Source organism: Peromyscus maniculatus, chromosome 1, assembly GCF_049852395.1.
Source record: "Peromyscus maniculatus bairdii isolate BWxNUB_F1_BW_parent chromosome 1, HU_Pman_BW_mat_3.1, whole genome shotgun sequence".
Lineage (NCBI taxonomy): Eukaryota > Metazoa > Chordata > Mammalia > Rodentia > Cricetidae > Peromyscus > Peromyscus maniculatus.
Genome location: NC_134852.1, coordinates 52,684,023 through 52,701,673, shown reverse-complemented (window position 1 = coordinate 52,701,673; position 17,651 = coordinate 52,684,023). Strand labels below are relative to the sequence as shown.

Genomic DNA, 17,651 nt, shown 5'->3' with positions numbered 1-17,651 from the left:
CTCCTGTGTGTTTCCTCATATGAAGAGTAAGAGATGAGATCTGAGAGAAGGCTTTTCCACATTTGCTGCAGTCGAAGGGTTTCTCACCCGTGTGACCTCGTATGTGTATAGTAAGGGACGAGCTCTGGGAAAAGGCTTTTCCACATTTATTACATTCATAGGGCTTCTCACCAGTGTGGCCTCTCATATGCACAATAAGGGAAGTTCTTTGAGAGAAAGCTTTCCCACATTCATTGCATACATAAGGCTTCTCACCTGTATGACTTCTCATATGTAAATTAAGTAGTGAGCACTGAGAGAAGGCTTTCCCACATTTATCACACTCATAAGGCTTTTCTCCTGTGTGACTTCTCAAATGAAGAGTAAGGGATGCAATCTGAGAAAAGGCTTTACCACATTTATTACAATCATAAGGTTTCTCTCCAGTATGAACTTTCTGGTGTGTAATAAAGTTTTGTTTCTGGCTGAAGGCTTTACCACACTCATTACACTCATAGGGTTTCTCTCCAGAATGAATTTTTTCATGAGCAATGAGATTTGATTTCTGGCTAAAAGCTTTGCCACATTCCTTACATATATAAGGTTTTTCTCCTGTATGAATTCTCTGGTGCCTAACAAGATTTGACATCTGAATGAAAGCTTTCCCACATTCATTGCATCCATAAGGTTTCTCTCTAGTGTGAATTTTCTGATGTGTAATGAAGTTTTTCTTATGGCTGAAGGATTTTCTACATTCCTTACATTCATAGGGTTTTTCACCTGTGTGACTTCTAATATGTACAGTTAGTGCTGAGCTTTGAGAGAAGGCTTTTCCACACTCATTGCATTCATAGGGTTTCTCACCTGTATGGATTCTTACGTGTATAATAAGCATGGAAAACTGTGAAAAGGCTTTTCCACATTTATCACATTTATAAGGTTTTTCTCCTGTATGACTTCTCATATGAAGAGCAAGGGAAGCAATTCGAGGGAAGGCTTTACCACATTCATTACATGCATAAGGCTTCTCCCCAGTGTGAACTTTTTGATGTGCAATGAGGCTTTGTTTCTGGCTGAAGGATTTTCCACATTCATTACATTCATAAGGTTTCTCACCAGTATGAATTTTTTCATGATCAATCAGATTAGATTTCTGGCTGAAGGACTTCCCACATTCCATACATGCATACGGTTTCTCTCCAGTATGAATTCTTTGATGTCTAATGAGATTTGACATTTTAATGAAAGTTTTCCCACATTCATTACACTCATAACACTGTTCCCTACTATGAAGTTTATGATGATTAATAAGTTTTTCCTTGAGGCTAAATCCTTTTCCACATTGGTGGCATTCATAGAGTTTTCCACCTGTATGAATTCTCAGGTGCCTAATAAGGTCCAAGGTTTGACTGAAGCCTTTTCCACAATGGTTACATTTAAAGGGGGTCACTACAAAATAGGGCGAGCTATTATTAAATGATTTCGTAGCATCATCATATTCAAAATGTTCTTCTGTCATTGGGCTTTTAACATCATTATGATCATCAAGATTATCTTCTGAAGACTTTCCAAACCACTCATGTTCATAGAGATTGTGTCTGGAAGGAATGGAATCTGCATTTGGAGGAAATGTATTTGCAAATTTCTTAGAACATTCATTGGCTTCACCAGTCACTGTTTCCTTGAAATCTTGTCTCAAGAGTTTGTTCTGGGTTTTCTGATGCTCATCAATTGCCCAAATTTCTCCTAAAATAGATAGCAAATAATTATCACTGGTGATTTCTTTTCAAATATTGAAATACCAAGTATACTTGAAAAAAATTCCAATTAAATCTCAAATGCATATCTCCTATTTTAACTTAATCTTAAGACCATTTTATGTATATGGGTGTTTTGCCTGCATGCATTTAGGTGCACCATGTGCATACTTGGTGCCTGTTGAAGCCTAAAGAGGGCATCAGATCTCATGGAATTGGAGTTACAGGCAGTTGTGAGCTGCCATGTGGGTACTGGGAATCCAACCTGGGTCGTCCAGAGGACCAGCCAGTGCTCTTAACTGCTGAGCCATCTCTCCAGCCCCATATATATCTCTTATCTCCACGGTTTTTAGAAGGAAATTACAAGTAAGGAAGTGTGGGTAGAAGCAGATATCTAGACATTCAATCATCTTTGTTTTATGTGAAAGAAAGTAATATTAATTTTAATAACTTTCACATATACACAAATAACTATTTAGGAAATATAATAAAAAAGAAAACTACTTATAAAGGAATTTGAAAAAATTTAAGGAAAAATTAGTAAGAAATACCCAAAGGTTGCATGAAAACTCAAAATGAACACACAATAGCAAAGCATTGTAGACTATGCCTCCTAAGTTCAGCCCTTGGAAGGTGGAGGCAGAAGGATCAATAATTCAAGGCTAGTCTCAGCTACATAACAAGTTCAAGACTTGCTTTTGCTATATGAGACTTTATCTCAATACAACAATAACAATATGAGTCCAACTGTGTGCTGCCAAAAAGATATAATACAGTCCCAACTGCCAGTACCTCAGAATATAGTTATCCTCTGTCCTCCACATGCAAGTCTTCACACAGTTATCCTCTGTCCTTCACATGCTCCAGCACACACTCAAAAACAACTCAGACACACACACACACACACACACACACACACACACACACACACACACACAAATTAATAGTATTGAAAAATAACACCTTGAGCTGATGAAATGGCTCAACAGATAAAGGCATTTGCCACTAAGCCTAGTGACCCAAGTTCAAGGGTACAACTTGTCCTTTAACCTCCACATGTGCACCATAGCTCATGTGTACCACAGCACATGTGCATCCACACACATGTGCACACATGCACAAATAAAAATGTAATTAAAAATTTTTAAAGGGAAATGACATCTTAGTTTTTAAGTGTTCACACTGTTACTACACAAGTCTACATGCGTTAGAGAAATACCTTGGGAAACATCTCAGTCAGATTACCCATTTATTGTTCCTCTCTCCTCACCTGTCTGATTCTCTCCCACTAACCTGGACAGTGTCTCTTTAGCACTTCTTTCTCCACTACACATGGCTCTTCCTCTTGTTCCAACTTGAAAATCACATCAGGTTTGGTGACTGGAGAGCCTGTCAGAGGGAAAGGATATTGATTCGGGTATACACACTAGTAACAAAAGACAATTCAGGAATTGAGATAGGCCTGTGGAAGCCAGGTATTCTGACTTCTGGGAATGTTGTACCCTGAAATATGACCAAAGATTTTGCTTTGACACTGAAGCACGGACAGGAGCACTAACAAAGGCATCTCAAGACAAAACTCACCAACATTGAAACGTTCCATCTATTTTAGAAAAAGGACATTATCTTACCCACTGTGATTAAGTTGTTATAATTTTCTAACATCACATTCCGATATAGGTTCCTCTGAGTAGGATCCAATTGCTTCCATTCTTCTGGGGTGAAATCAATAGCCACATCTTTGAATGTCACTGTTCCCTGTAACAACATACTTACACTCAACCTGAAGTTATCCATTTTAATGACACAGGAAAAACATAATAAATCTTGTTCAGGTATTATTCAGAAAAAAGAGGTTACAAAAAACATTGCCTGTTTTTTTAAACAAAACAAACCAAATATCATTAGCAATATTCTGGCAGTTATGGTCATTTACTAGAAAATAGAGCCAGTGGTATGTATACACAATAGAGTTTTGTTCAACCATAAAGAGAAATGACATCACACCTGATGAGCAAAGCCTTGCCTGTTACCCCAGTGAACTAGGGAGGTTCTAGCCTTGCCCGTTGTCCTGGTGAGTTCAGTATGTCCAGGAAGCCTCAATCCTACCCATCATACTGGTAACCACAGTTTCTGGGGTGCAACTGCCCTGAACCTTCCATAAGTGAGGTCAACACACCTACCCAGACTCTATCCACCACCACTCCTGGTTCTACCAGGTGATAATAACAACCTGGTACCCTTCACAGTGAAGACCATGAAAAGACACCCACTCCTAAAAAATAAGGGCAAGTTAAATAAGAAATAAATTCAACCAACAAGCTAGCTCCAGATGTACAAGTCTCCACACAATACACAAGTAACATGAAAAACCAAGGAAACCTAACTCCTTCAAAAAGTATTACTCTATAGTAATGGCATCCAAAAAATAACTGAAAAGGATAAGTATGTTCAACTTAAAGAACAAATAAACTCCTGAAAAAAAAAACCCGAGGACACAAACAGCTGAATACAATAAGGATGGATACACGTGACATCAAAGAGGGATTCTGAATAAGACAGAAAACAGCCGGGGTGGTGGTGGCACACGCCTTTAATCCCAGCACTTGGGAGGCAAAGCCAGGCGGATCTCTGTGAGTTCGAGGCCAGCCTGGTCTACAGAGCGAAATCCAGGACAGGCTACAAAACTACACAGAGAAACCCTGTCTCAAGAAAAAAGAAGACAAAAATACTGAAGAAAACCCAAACTGAAATACTGGAAATGAAGAACAAAGCAATCAAATCAAAACCTCTATGAAGAGTCTCACCAACAGAGGGTGTCAAAATGGAGCCATATAATAGATGCAAATGAAATTCAGAAAATCACTAGTACATCCCTTAAAAACATATCCACTAAATTGGAAAAATCTAAAAACAGGGATGAATTTTTATATGCATATAATCTATCAAAATTAAATTAACATGAAATAAACAATTTAAAAAGATCTAGAACAAGCAGTGATATTGATATAATAATAAAATCTCCCCTAGAGTCTCACTGCAGAAACAAATTACTCTTAGGGGTAGGCTGCATGCCCAGCAATAGATAGCTGACAGAAAAGGAACTCAATGGCACTTTTTGAGATTCCTTGTCTCATAATGTTGTGTCAGGGCTTTTTTTGCCTGCCCCCCCTTTCAATTTTGGGTTTTTGACACAGGGTTTCTCTGTGTATCCCTGGCTTTCCTGGAACTCACTTTGTAGACCAGTCTGGCCTTGAACTCAGGAAACTGCCTGCCTCTGCCTCCTGGGTGCTGGGATTAAAGGTGTGTGCCACTATGCCTAGCTTAATTTTACCTTTTTAACTTTTATCTTTTCTTTGTATTTTTTCTCTTTTTATCCTACAAGTCCTTTGGGTATATAGTATGGTCTTCAGTTTAAAGTTTTTTTGTTTTTTTTTTTTTTGGTTTTTTTTTTTTGGTTTTTCGAGACAGGGTTTCTCTATGTAGCTTTGCGCCTTTCCTGGAACTCACTTGGTAGCCCAGGCTGGCCTCGAACTCACAGAGATCCGCCTGGCTCTGCCTCCCGAGTGCTGGGATTAAAGGCGTGCGCCACCACCGCCCGGCCAGTTTAAAGTTTTTATGAGATTCATGAGTGTGCAAATGAGTGGGTCTCTGTATCTATACCTGTGCCTCTGTATATTTCTTGTGCCTTGTCTTGGGGCTCTTTTCTTTCTTTGTTTTGTCCCATTCCAATGTGTTAGTTTTTGTTATATCATATCATATAATCCTTTAGAAGCTTGTTCTGTATTCTAATGAGAAAGAAAGGGGTGGATCAAGATGGGAGGGGGAGGGGGAGAGGAGCTGGGAGGAGTAGAGAGAGGGGAAACTATAATCAGGATGTATTATGTGAGAAAAAATCTATTTTCAATAAAATCTCCCTTAGAGCTGGTGAGATGGCTCAGCAGTTATGAGTGTTTACTACTCAATCATGAGAATCTGAGCTCAGATACCATGGCACATAGAACAAACATGCCTGTAACTCAGCTCTGAGGAGGGCAGAGACAGAAGGCTCCAGCCTAGCTGAGAGAATACCAGTTTTAGGTAGAGATCCTGCCTCTAAAAATAGACAGCACCAGGTGGTGGTGGCGCACGCCTTTAATCCCAGCACTTGGGAGGCAGAGCCAGGTGGGTCTCTGTGAGTTCAGCCTGGGCTAGAGAATGAGTTACAGCTCTGTCTCGAAAAACCAAAAAAAAAAAAAAAAAAAAACACACACACAGCAAGACACAGAGGATCACATCTGTGATACCTTCTTCCTGCATCTGTGTATACACACACACACACACACACACACACACACACACACACACGTAGATATGCTCAGACATATCATTTAAATTTGCTGTAGCAAAATGGCTTTGGCAACTGCTGTGCAGGATTGAACACCTGAGGTGCTGACTCGTCTCTAGAAAATCTCTAGTTCGGGGCTCCCTGCTGTGCTTCATTGGATAGTTTAGGTGACTACATAAAAAGAAGAAAGGGATTTTGTTTTCTGTTTTTGCTGTATGTTTGCTGTTTTGTTTTGTTGGAGACAGGATCCGAAACTCACTATATCCACAAGGTAGTCTTTAACTCATAGAGATCCTCCTGCCTCTGCTTCCTAAGTGCTGTGGTTCAAGGTATAAGTGAGTCATCGTGCCTGACAAGAATATGACTTTTATGTATTCAAGTTCTGAGTTTCTTCTTTACCACAAATGAATCCCTATTATGTTGAAAAGGCAAGCTTGTAAATATAGAAAATACATTCAATAGTGCTGGAGAGACAGCTTAGTGATCAAGAGAACTCCCAGAGGACCCAGATTCAGTTCCAACTCACAACTGCCTGCCATTCCAGCTCAGAGGACCTGACTCCCTCTTTTCGACTCTAAGGGCACCTTAAGGTGTACATGCACACAAAACCTTTGGCTCCTGGCTCAGTTGTAGAGTACTCAAGCGTGGTGCCCTGGGTTCAACCCCCAGTACCATAGCCAAGCCAATAACAACACTCAAGAAGGTTCCTTGGGGTGACTGAGTGCTCTCCAACACAGTGTCATTTTGAACAATCACTTTAGAAAACTGTTTTCCATAGCAATGGACTTTATGCACAACCTGGCATTTATAAGAAATTTCACATTTTTCACATTTATAATTCCTAAAAATAAAACCAATGAAATACCTGTCAGCAATATGTATAAATAAAAGCAAATTTGTTAGCTGAATGAAAGAAACGTAATATTAAGTAAATAAAGCCAGAGACAGACAGATCCCATGGATTAAATGACAGCCCTTTCCATTCAGCACACGGGGCCCGGACTGAACTAGGCCTTCAAGCCTGGTGACCAGTGCCTTTCCTTTCTGAGCATCTCGCTGGCAACAATCCTATTTCTTGACCCTGTGTGCCTACACAATGTGCTCACTTTGAAAATTATCCCAGTGTGCCTGAGGCAAAAATTAGAAGTAGAAGAAGCTGGCAGATATGGAACCACGATTGAGGAAAAGAATCCTTCAGTATTTACCTCAACTGAGACAAAGATCCTATGAAGTGAGGGTCACAGTCAATAATTCAATACCTGAAAGTCTTACGTGCACAGCCTGACATTTTTATAACTTACAACATGTCCACCCAGCAAATAAAGTCAAATAAAGCTGTCTTCAATAAGTGAACGTGCAACCTTCTACTCTCTCAGAGGTAGCCTGTTCTGACTTTGTTGATGTGGAGTAGGTAATGATCTCATTACCCAGGCTGGCCTTGAACTTGCTAAGTAGACAAAGTTGACATTGAGCTTCTGCTTTTTCATCTCCCAAGTGTCTGGATTATAAACATATACTGCCATACCCAGGGCACTATTCTGACTGTAGATACACTATTCTGCATTTAGATACACTCCCTCACTGCTGTGCAGTGCCCACTGCACACTGTGTTTACATACACTCCCTCACTGCTGTGCAGTGCCCACTGCACACTGTGTTTACATACACTCCCTCACTGCTGTGCAGTGCCCACTGCACACTGTGTTTACATACACTCCCTCACTGCTGCACAGCCCTGCACACTGTGTTTACATACACTCCCTCACTGCTGCACAGCCCTGCACACTGTGTTTACATACACTCCCTCACTGCTGTGCAGTGCCCACTGCACACTGTGTTTACATACACTCCCTCACTGCTGTGCAGTGCCCACTGCACACTGTTTACATACACTCCCTCACTGCTGTGCAGTGCTCACTGCACACTGTTTACATACACTCCCTCACTGCTGTGCAGTGCCCACTGCACACTGTTTACATACACTCCCTCACTGCTGTGCAGTGCTCACTGCACACTGTTTACATACACTCCCTCACTGCTGCACAGCCCTGCACACTGTGTTTACATATACTCCCTCACTGCTGTGCAGTGCCCACTGCACACTGTGTTTACATACACTCCCTCACTGCTGCACAGCACTGCACACTATGTTTACATACACTCCCTCACTGCTGTGCAGTGCCCACTGTACATAGCACTAGGCTGTGTTTATTTTGCCGTTGATGTTTATTTGTGATCCTTCCAATTCTGGACAACTTTGACAATATTGCTCCATCTTTAGTCAAAACAAACAAAACTGCAGGTTTATCAACTGTAAGGAGCCACACAGTGTTGTTCTCATGACCCATGTGCCAATGAAAGGCTTATTTCTGTGAGGAAATTATTGGTTTTAGCCTCATATATAATGAAAGTGATGTAATCAACTTGTGCCATGGTTTTCTTTACCTAAAAGGATGAAACTAGCTAGGCAGGGGTGGGGCACGCCTTTAATCCCAGCACTCAGGAGGCAGAGGCAGGAGGATCTCTATGAGTTCAAGGCCAGCCTGAGTCTACCAAGAGAGTTCCAAGACAGCCAGGGCTACACAGAGAAACCCTGTCTTGAAAAACCAAAAAGAATTAAAAAAAAAAAAAAGAATGAAACCAAAACTTGAGGCCCAGCTTTAATCTCTCTGAATGGACTTCATAAAACAACCACATCTGAACTCTCCCTTAGTTTTAAATTTCTAACGCTACTTCCTTTGAAGAAAAAAAAAATGTCTTATGTATACAGACTTTTTACTGCAGTGCCCTTAAATTGCATGTACAAGCACAGGACAAGACACTATTTAATATTTACCTCAGACTCGGTCATTTCCTCTTCTGTTTAGGGAGGGGCGGCCTGAGCAGGCTGAGCTGGCAAAAAGAACAGAAGTCGTTAGCACACAGTTCCTTTGCGGTTTCAGGAATAGGTATTTACAACTTACAGTCAGTCTTGGCTCCAACAGAAAGTGGGGAAATACTCATACTACTGAGGGGCTAATGCCACGAGGGTCACTAGAAAGATGGTCCGGGGCTGAGGTGGGGTGGGAGAGCAGGGGCACATCTGTGGGGATGCCCAGGACTTTATCCGCAGCTCTGACAGCATAGGCCCAGGACAATCAGGAGACTGCTAAGCCATGCCGGCTCTCTTGGTGTGCTGAGACATTTACAAAGGAAAAAATGAAACGGGAAGGTAACAAGTAAGGTGGCGTGTTTCCAGGACTGGAAGGTTCATGTTTGTAAGGTGTATCAGAAGTACTGGTGGTTAAGAGCACTCGGTTTGCTTATCTTTAAAAATGTGCTGCAAACTCTCAGACACAGAGACTGAACTTGCTGTTACTTTTTCTGTCTCTAGTCTAAGCTCCTTAAATTCTCTTACTGGTGTTTTAACAAGACAAAACAAGGCAGTTTCCTGTCATATCTATACTTATAGTTTTGAAAACTTTTCTCAAGTTTGTGACTATAAAACTTTATCATCAGCCACTCTACAAAGCAGACTTTCTTTTTCATATTTACATGAAGATTCAACACACACACACACACAAACAAACACAAACACATCTAAGAATATACAAATCAGTCAGAGGCAGGAGGATTCCAAGCCCAGGGCTTGCCTGGGCAACTTAAGCTTGCCTCAATAGATAGATAGATAGATAGATAGATAGATAGATAGATAGATAGATAGATAGATAGATAGATAGATAGATAGATAGATGATAGATAGATGATAGACAAATAAATAAATAATAAAATAAGTAAATAATGTTTTAAAGGGCTAGAGAACAGTCCAGTGGTCTAGCACCTACCTAGCACCTTCAAGATCCTAGGTTCAATTCTCATTACTACAAAAGGAAATAAAAGGCTATACAAAGCAAAGTTTCATTTAATAAAGATATCAGGATGCAAAGTACTCGGATATTTCTGATGCTAGATTACCGTGATGGGAAGAAAGGAAGCCCAGAGACTCAGGGAAATGCACCTCGAAATCTCTCACTGAAAACAACATTTCTGTCCAAAAGCATGGGGAAGAGGAGCACAATGACATAAATCACCAAGCCGGCAGAGGAAAGACTAAGGCAGCAAGGGACACGAGGCCGAAACCTTAAGGCGGGCACGCAGAGAGAGGTCACCCACAGTTCAGAGGAAAAGCCAGGGACGGCAGCAAAGCTCCTCTGGGAAGACGAACAGTCTAGTCCTCTTGTCCCCCATCCAAAAACTAAACAGCCCAAGATCCCATGTCAACAAGAGGCAGGAAAACAGCACTGGTCTCCGCAGAGGAGGGACAGGTGTGGGGCAGAAAACAGGCTAAAACAGGCTTACTTCTCACTTGATGTCACCTGTCTATTTTTGAATACACACACGTGTTTATATGTAATGTGCATGCCTAAGTATATTCTTGCATTTTTAAATTTTAAGTGAGGGTGGTGGCACAGGCCTGCACTCCCAGCTCTTGAGAGGTTGAGGCAGGAAGGTCTCCATTAGGGCAAGGCCACCCTGGCTACGGATGAGGCCAGTCTCAATCATTCACTCAATCAATCCACACCAACAAAAGAAAAGCTCTACTTTACAATAAACAAGATAAACTTTTTCAAAACAAAGCCTACAAGAAAAGAACTAGAGTTTGTTTATAAGCTTTCTCTTGCTCTGAGGGGACACCAAGAGTCTTTGCATTTGAGAAAGAAGCTCCCCACTGACATTTGTTAAATATAAGGTAACAGAACTCCACAGTAGCCGAAGTGCAAAGTATCCCTCTAGATAGGTTAAAAGTGAGGGGTGTGCTTCCTAAAATAGCTTGCCTATTTCCTTCCTTTCCTCTGGTTTACGTTGTGAGCTTATATATGCATTCTCCTCTAATTCCCCTCAATTTGTATTCATTTCCACTACCTCCCACCCCCTACAGGTTCTCCTGTATAACCCTGGCTGTCCTGGAACTCAGTCTGTAGACCAGGCTGGCCTCGAACTCGGAGATCTACCTGCCTCTGGCTCCCAAGAGCTGGAGGCATGCACCACCACCACTTGGCTCATTTTCACTTTTAGAAGCTCTATACAAAGGCTCGTGGAAACATTCACTTAGAGCTTGCTTTCATCTGCTACATTTGGTCTCATTCCTTCTCTAAATACTTGACCTTCACTCTTATCTCTAGCTTATACCTGTTAAAAACTAAAAAAATTCTCCCACATAAACACAATGCCACTATTACACCAAAAACATTAAAAAATTGGTAAAATAATAAAATCTATATAGTCATGGGTCTGGAGAGATGGCTCAGTTGTTAAGAGCACTGGCTGCTCTTCCAGAGGACCTGGGTTTGGTTCCCAGAACCCATATATCAGGTGTCTCACAATGACCTGGAACTCCAGCTCAAGGGAATCCCTCTTCTGGCCTCTGTGAGCAGCCCCCAACATGCACATACAAACACACATACACTCATACTTTTTAAATCTACATATTCAAATATCCCCAATAATTTTAATGATACCCTTTTCAAAATTAATTTTTAAATCCCACGATTTAATCAGGAATTTTATACTGAGGCTGGAGAGGTAGCTCAGTGGTTAAAAGCACTTGCTATTCTTGCAGAAGACCCAGGTGGAGTTCCCAGCACCCACATTGGGCACTCATAATTGCCTGCAACTCCAGCTCCAGAGGCTCCAACATCCTCCAAGGCCACTAACCACATACGTGGTACATGTACATACATGCAAGACCTCACACATACATATGAAATAATATAAATCTTATACATTTTCTACTTATAAAATGTTCTCCTGCTTCAATTCAATCAATGGCTCCTTTTACAAGGAGCCATTTATTCCTCAATGCCTTGCTGGCCTCTTTCACTCCTGAAGTTAAACTCCAGCTATACATAATGATATGCCTTTCTAAAAGTCCACACTGCACATCCTGTTCCCATGCCCAGAAACCATTCCCCGACTGCTGACCAGTCTGCTGCTCCTAAAGTCAAAACAACCTCACTTCTTGGCTTACTTAGAGTCCTGCATCCCCTAAGCTCCCAGGCTGTGGCTGTATCACCTGCAATAGCATTATTTGTTGACCTGTCAGGGTCTCTAATACTATGAAGTATTTATGGTATGGACTGCTATAAGACTTGATGTTTCATGACAAAGCACAATAACTCACATGAAAAGATGCAGTAAAGTTTGTGAAATGAGTTTTAAAACACCATGATTAGTATGATGAGGACTCTAATGGAAACTTGGGGAAATCAGCAAAGAAATGGAAACTAAGAAATAAAAGGGATGTTATAGATTAAAAAAAACATTTGAACAGAAACAAATAATATCTTTGTGCTGACCAGCAGAATTAATAAATCAAGGGAAAACATTAGTGAGTTTAAAGATATGCCAACAATGTTTCCTAGTCCAACCCGGTTGTCCCCCGCCCCACCCAACCAGCAATAAGGGTCCAAGCCAGGGCCTCAACTTCACACTCCCATGCCACCCCCAAGGGATGCCTGGAGCCCCCATTCCACTCACTCGCCCTCGTTCTCCACCTGACCTCACCTGTGGGCATGGTGGGGTTTTTTTGTTGTTTTTAATTATAAACCAGTAAAACAAAAAACAAAACAAAAAAAAAACAACAAAAAAAAAAGATATGCCAACAGATATTATCTAAGCATAAATGCAAAACAATGGAGAATAACCAAACTATGAGACAATATTAAAGCACATGATACATAGATACTACACATGCAAATGGATTGCCAAAAGGAGAAGTGTTTTAAGCAATAATCTACAGGAATATTACAAACAGATAGCAGATCTGGTCACAGTCCTAAAAAGCTCAGAGAATATCAGTGTGGTGTAGGAAGACAACACACACATAAGCATGGCAGACTGAAAATAAAAAAGAAGTCAGCAAAAAAACAATACAGAAAAAAGGGGCCGGGCGGTGTTGGCACACGCCTTTAATCCTAGCACTCGGGAAGCAGAGGCAGGCGGATCTCTGTGAGTTCGAGGCCAGCCTGGACTACCAAGTGAGTTCCAGGAAAGGCGCAAAGCTACACAAGAGAAACCCTGTCTCGAAAAACAAAAAAAAAAAAAAAAAAAAAAAGGGAAAGGACTATAGCAGTCTTAAAAATAAACACAGACACCAAACAGTACAGGGAGTGTTTGCCTGAAGAAGAAAACACCAACCCAGAACTGTCTGTCCAGAAAAATCAACCTTTCAACAGTGAAGGACATAGAGAAACTCTCTCAACAAAACCTGAGGGAATCTATCAAGCAGATCTTCCTTCAAAGAATGGTAAAGTTTTTAGTTGGTCATGGTGGTATACTCTGGTAAATTCCAGCACTTGCAGGCAGAGACAAGATCTTAAGACTGGACAATGTAGTTGTAGGGTAAAAGGGCCAGCCAAAGAAACACATCTTGGCCATGAGACCAGAGCCAGTGAAAGAAACACACCCTGGCCCTGAAACCAGAGCCAAAGAAACACACTCTGTCCCTGACCAACTCAGTACAAAAACCAACCAATTCCTGAGCAGGAAAACCAACCAATCCCTGAGAATAAAATCCAGCCAATCTCTGAGTTTGTCCAAGCCCAGGGATTGAAATCTGACCAATTCCCACCCTTCACCCTGGAAAATGAAGCCCTACATAAGCCCTGTGCCTGGTCAGTTGGGAGCTTTTTCCACCCTGGCAGAGGCAGCCACTCTCCTGGGTTCCTCCCTCCCAATAAATCTCTTGAATGAGTTTTGAATGGAGACCTTCTTTCACTGGAGTGGAGTGGGGCAGGGAAGTAACAGCTTCCTCCAAAGCTAGAGCAAACTGCTGCGTTCCTGAGGGGGTGTCCCCCTTAGCTGAGTGGGGCAGGGAAGTAGCAATCTTCACCAGAGCAGAGAAGCAATGGACGTCTCTGTGGGGAAACTCTTAGCAGAGTGGGGCAGAGCTGAGCTGTAATGGCTGTCTCGGAGAAGAGCAGGATTGCTAGATTCCTTTGGGGAAACCTCCCCCACTGGAACACAGCCACAGGAACCGCCAGGATAGCTTCTCCTTCCACGCTATAGCTATAACCTTTCTCTGCAGAGCTGTAACACTTACATTTGGTGCCAAAACCCAGGCCTGACTACTTCCCTAGCTATTGACCATCAGTTTTCCTCTCAGTTCACTCAGGATCTCCAACAGGTAGTTCAGACCATCCTTACCCTCCAGGGCCAAATAGACTCACTGGGCCACCATAAGTGCTACAAAATTAGCAAGGATTAAATTCACTAACAGCAGAAAGAGGTGGTCTTTGTCTCTTCTTCAGGGATAAATATTGTTTCTATATCAACCAGTCAGATATAGTAAAAGACAAGATCCAGCAACTCCAGCTGGATCTCCAAAAATGTAAAAAACAGCTCAGTGCCTCTAGCTAGTGGCTATTGACAGTCCAATATGCGATTGGATACCACCCTTCTTGATATCTCCTTTCTCCTGCTTTTCTTAATCCTACTAGTCACACCCTGCCTTATAAACTTTTGTCTAAATTTCTTTAACAACAGATCTGAAAGATCTCTAACCAGACTTTTAATCAGTTGCTATTACAGAATTACCAGCCTCTAGCTGCAGAGACAGAGACCAGCAACTCCCGATTATACCGATAGTAAAGATTTCACCCAAAGGACTTCAACACCCTGCTTCAGCAAGAAATAGTCTAATGATAATATAGCCCCTTTTCTTGTGACCTAATTGTTATCAATAATAAACAGAAAAGGAGGAACATGAACCCCTTGAGCCATATGAGTGGCCAGGCCTCTCCCCCAAGGACCTCTAACTGCCAGGATCCACTCACACAAAACTCTTAACTGCTGGACCCTGCTTCTACCCTACAGAGTATAAAGCCCAATCTCTGGACATAAAATCTCCACCCTAGAAAGTTCTACCCCCTTCCCAAGAAACTCTATATAAGCCCTGTATCCTGTTCAGTTTGCTGATGTTTCTTGCACAAGCAGCGACAGCCAGCCTCCTGTTTTTTTCCTTCCTAATAAGTCTCGTGTGAGGTTTGTTGTGCAGTGTGGCTTTGTGGTGTTCCTTGGCTCCTAGCTGCCAGGACACCTCTCCATCCAAGCAGTAATGCTTATAGTGATGGCAAATGACAAGGGCAACCCTGTAATGGGACAATACAGGTGAAAGAAAAGACGTTCTTGGGTCCTTCATTAATTGATCTAGAGACAAATGCTTACTTAAAACAATAGCAATAACAATGTGTTAGCTAATTATAGTACATATAAATATAGCTAATTATAGCACAGAATGAATGATGTCAATGACCAAAGTGCCATAAAATGTGGGAAGGAGCGACGAAGACCACACAGTTAAACAGCTCTTGTGCTGTGTACAGGACAAGGCAGCTCTTCTTCAAAGTGAACCAAGATGAGTTAAAAAAAAATACATATTGAAAATTCTGGGGCAATACTCTGTGTTTTTTAAAGAAAATATAAATAAAAGAGTAAAACCAGGGTCTGGAGAGATGGCTCAGAGGTTAAGAGCACTGATCTTCCAAAGGCACAGAGTTCAATCCCAGCAACCACATGATGGCTCAGAACCATCTATAATGAGACTTGGTGCCCTCTTCTGGCAAGCAGGTATACATGCAGACAAAACACTGTGCATAATAAATAAATAGATCTTTAAAAACAAACAAACAAACAAACAAAAAGAAAAACAAAAAACCCGGGGGCCAAAGAACAGACAAGCACAATTAGGAAGGTAGTGGGTGATAGCCTACTACCAAAGGAAGTGTTGTTAATCTCATCACACAAAAGACAGAGCTACCTACCTATTGTTGTGGGATATTTGTTCACACTGACATTCAAGAATCACAATAAAGTTCCCCTTGAATCACAGAAGTGGCAGAGAAGTGACCAGTGGCCTCCTCTCTCTCCTTCCTTGATCCAAAAGGCCTATGAATCTTTCTAAGCCCCTTTCTACTGCTTCCTGTGTTCCTCAATCTGTATCCTGGGTCCTCCAAAACCTCTATGGATAATTTGAAGCTAAACTTTATTGACAGTCTCAGAGTGTCAATGCAAACAAATATCCCACAACAATCTATGTCCACAAGAAAACTACTTTAAGCTCTGATGAAAATAGAGAGATGGGAAAATGCAAGAACCAGGGACTCTGGGCACTCCCTCCTGGCTAGATATAAATGAAGAGGCCTGCCAGCGCCTGTCAGAATCCTCTCTACAGGAGCTCTGAGGGATAGACAAAGGCTCCAATCAAATGGATACTTCCTGGGAGAAAGGTAAGTCACTGTATGTTCTTTTAACTTATGCACAAAGGTGACACTTGGAATAATGCAAACAAAAGCTATATGAAATCTGATTTCTAAAATTTATTTTTTATATAAAAATTTAATGAGCAATTATGACACTAATGCCTTCAATCAGTCCCAGTACTGAACAGGCCATGCCTTGGAGGGTCACATGAGCTCTGAGTGAGACAGCCTGAGCAACAGAGTCACCATCTCAAATAAAAAAAAAAGAAAAAGACAAAATAGAAACAAAAGTTTATCCAAGCTCATAAAAATGAGCTAAAATAAATATCATACTTAAAATAGGTAAAGTCACCATGGTAAATATGGTTATTTCACTGCTGTACTGAAATAAACTTTCACTTTACTGTTGCTTATTTAAAAAACAAATTTAAGGTCTAGAGAGATGGCTCAGCAGTTAAGAGCACTAGTTGCTCTTGCAGGGGTCCTGAGTTCAATTCCCAGCACCCACATGGTAGCTCACAACCATCTATAATGGGATTCAATGCCTTCCTCTGGTGTGCAGAGACCACGCAGACAGAGCACTCATATATATAAATAAAAATTAATCTTTTAAAAAACAAACAAGAAAATAAATTTAAAAACTGGGGCTGGAGAGATAGCTCAGTGGTTAAGAGCATATGCTGCACTTGCAAAGGACCCTGATTCAATTCCCAGCACCCATACTGGGTGGCTACAACCACCTGTAAGTAACTAGTTCCAGGAGACTGCACAGCTCTTCTGGCCCCTGAAAGCACTTGCATATACATGATGCACACAAAGACAACTAGGGAGGGAGGGAGAGGGAGAGGGAGAGGGGGAGAGGGAGAGGGAGAGGGAGAGGGAGAGGGAGAGGGAGAGAGAGAGAGAAAGCCTGGTGGTGGCGCACGCCTTTAATCCTAACACTTGGGAGGCAGAGGCAGGCAGATCTCTGTGAATTCGAGGCCAGCCTGGTCCACAGAGTGAGCTCCAGGACAGCCAGGGCTACATAGAGAAACCCTGTCTAGAAAAGGCAGTGGGGAGGATAGTAGCAGGGGAGACAGGGAACCAATACAATGTCCTTAAATCCTATAGAGGGAAAAGTCCATTCATTCCCTCTTCTTGTGCAAACTGTCCCTAACTAAAGAATTGATGAGGGCTTTTTTTTTTTCTTTAGGAAAATATTTCAGTTAGTAAAAGCAGAGGAAATAACAGTAGCAATGACAATCCAGTTATTACTTTTGTTTTTTGAGCCTTGCCATGCAGCCCAGGCTAACCTCAAACTGGTCATCTCCCTGCCTCCATCATGTCCGGCTCCTTTGGTTCTGTTTACAA

The 17,651-nt window shown here is 41.6% G+C and overlaps 1 protein-coding gene across 1 annotated transcript in view; it reads right to left on the bottom strand.

Moving 5' to 3' along the window:
• The window catches only part of Znf569 (zinc finger protein 569), a 19,301-nt gene extending 1,650 nt beyond the window's left edge, over positions 1-17,651 (bottom strand). The window contains 5 exon segments of the mRNA XM_076545839.1: positions 2-1,725; positions 3,030-3,125; positions 3,368-3,494; positions 8,900-8,955; positions 17,594-17,651. Of these exon segments, the coding sequence (XP_076401954.1) occupies positions 2-1,725; positions 3,030-3,125; positions 3,368-3,494; positions 8,900-8,914 (1,962 nt within the window). The 5' untranslated portion in view covers positions 8,915-8,955; positions 17,594-17,651.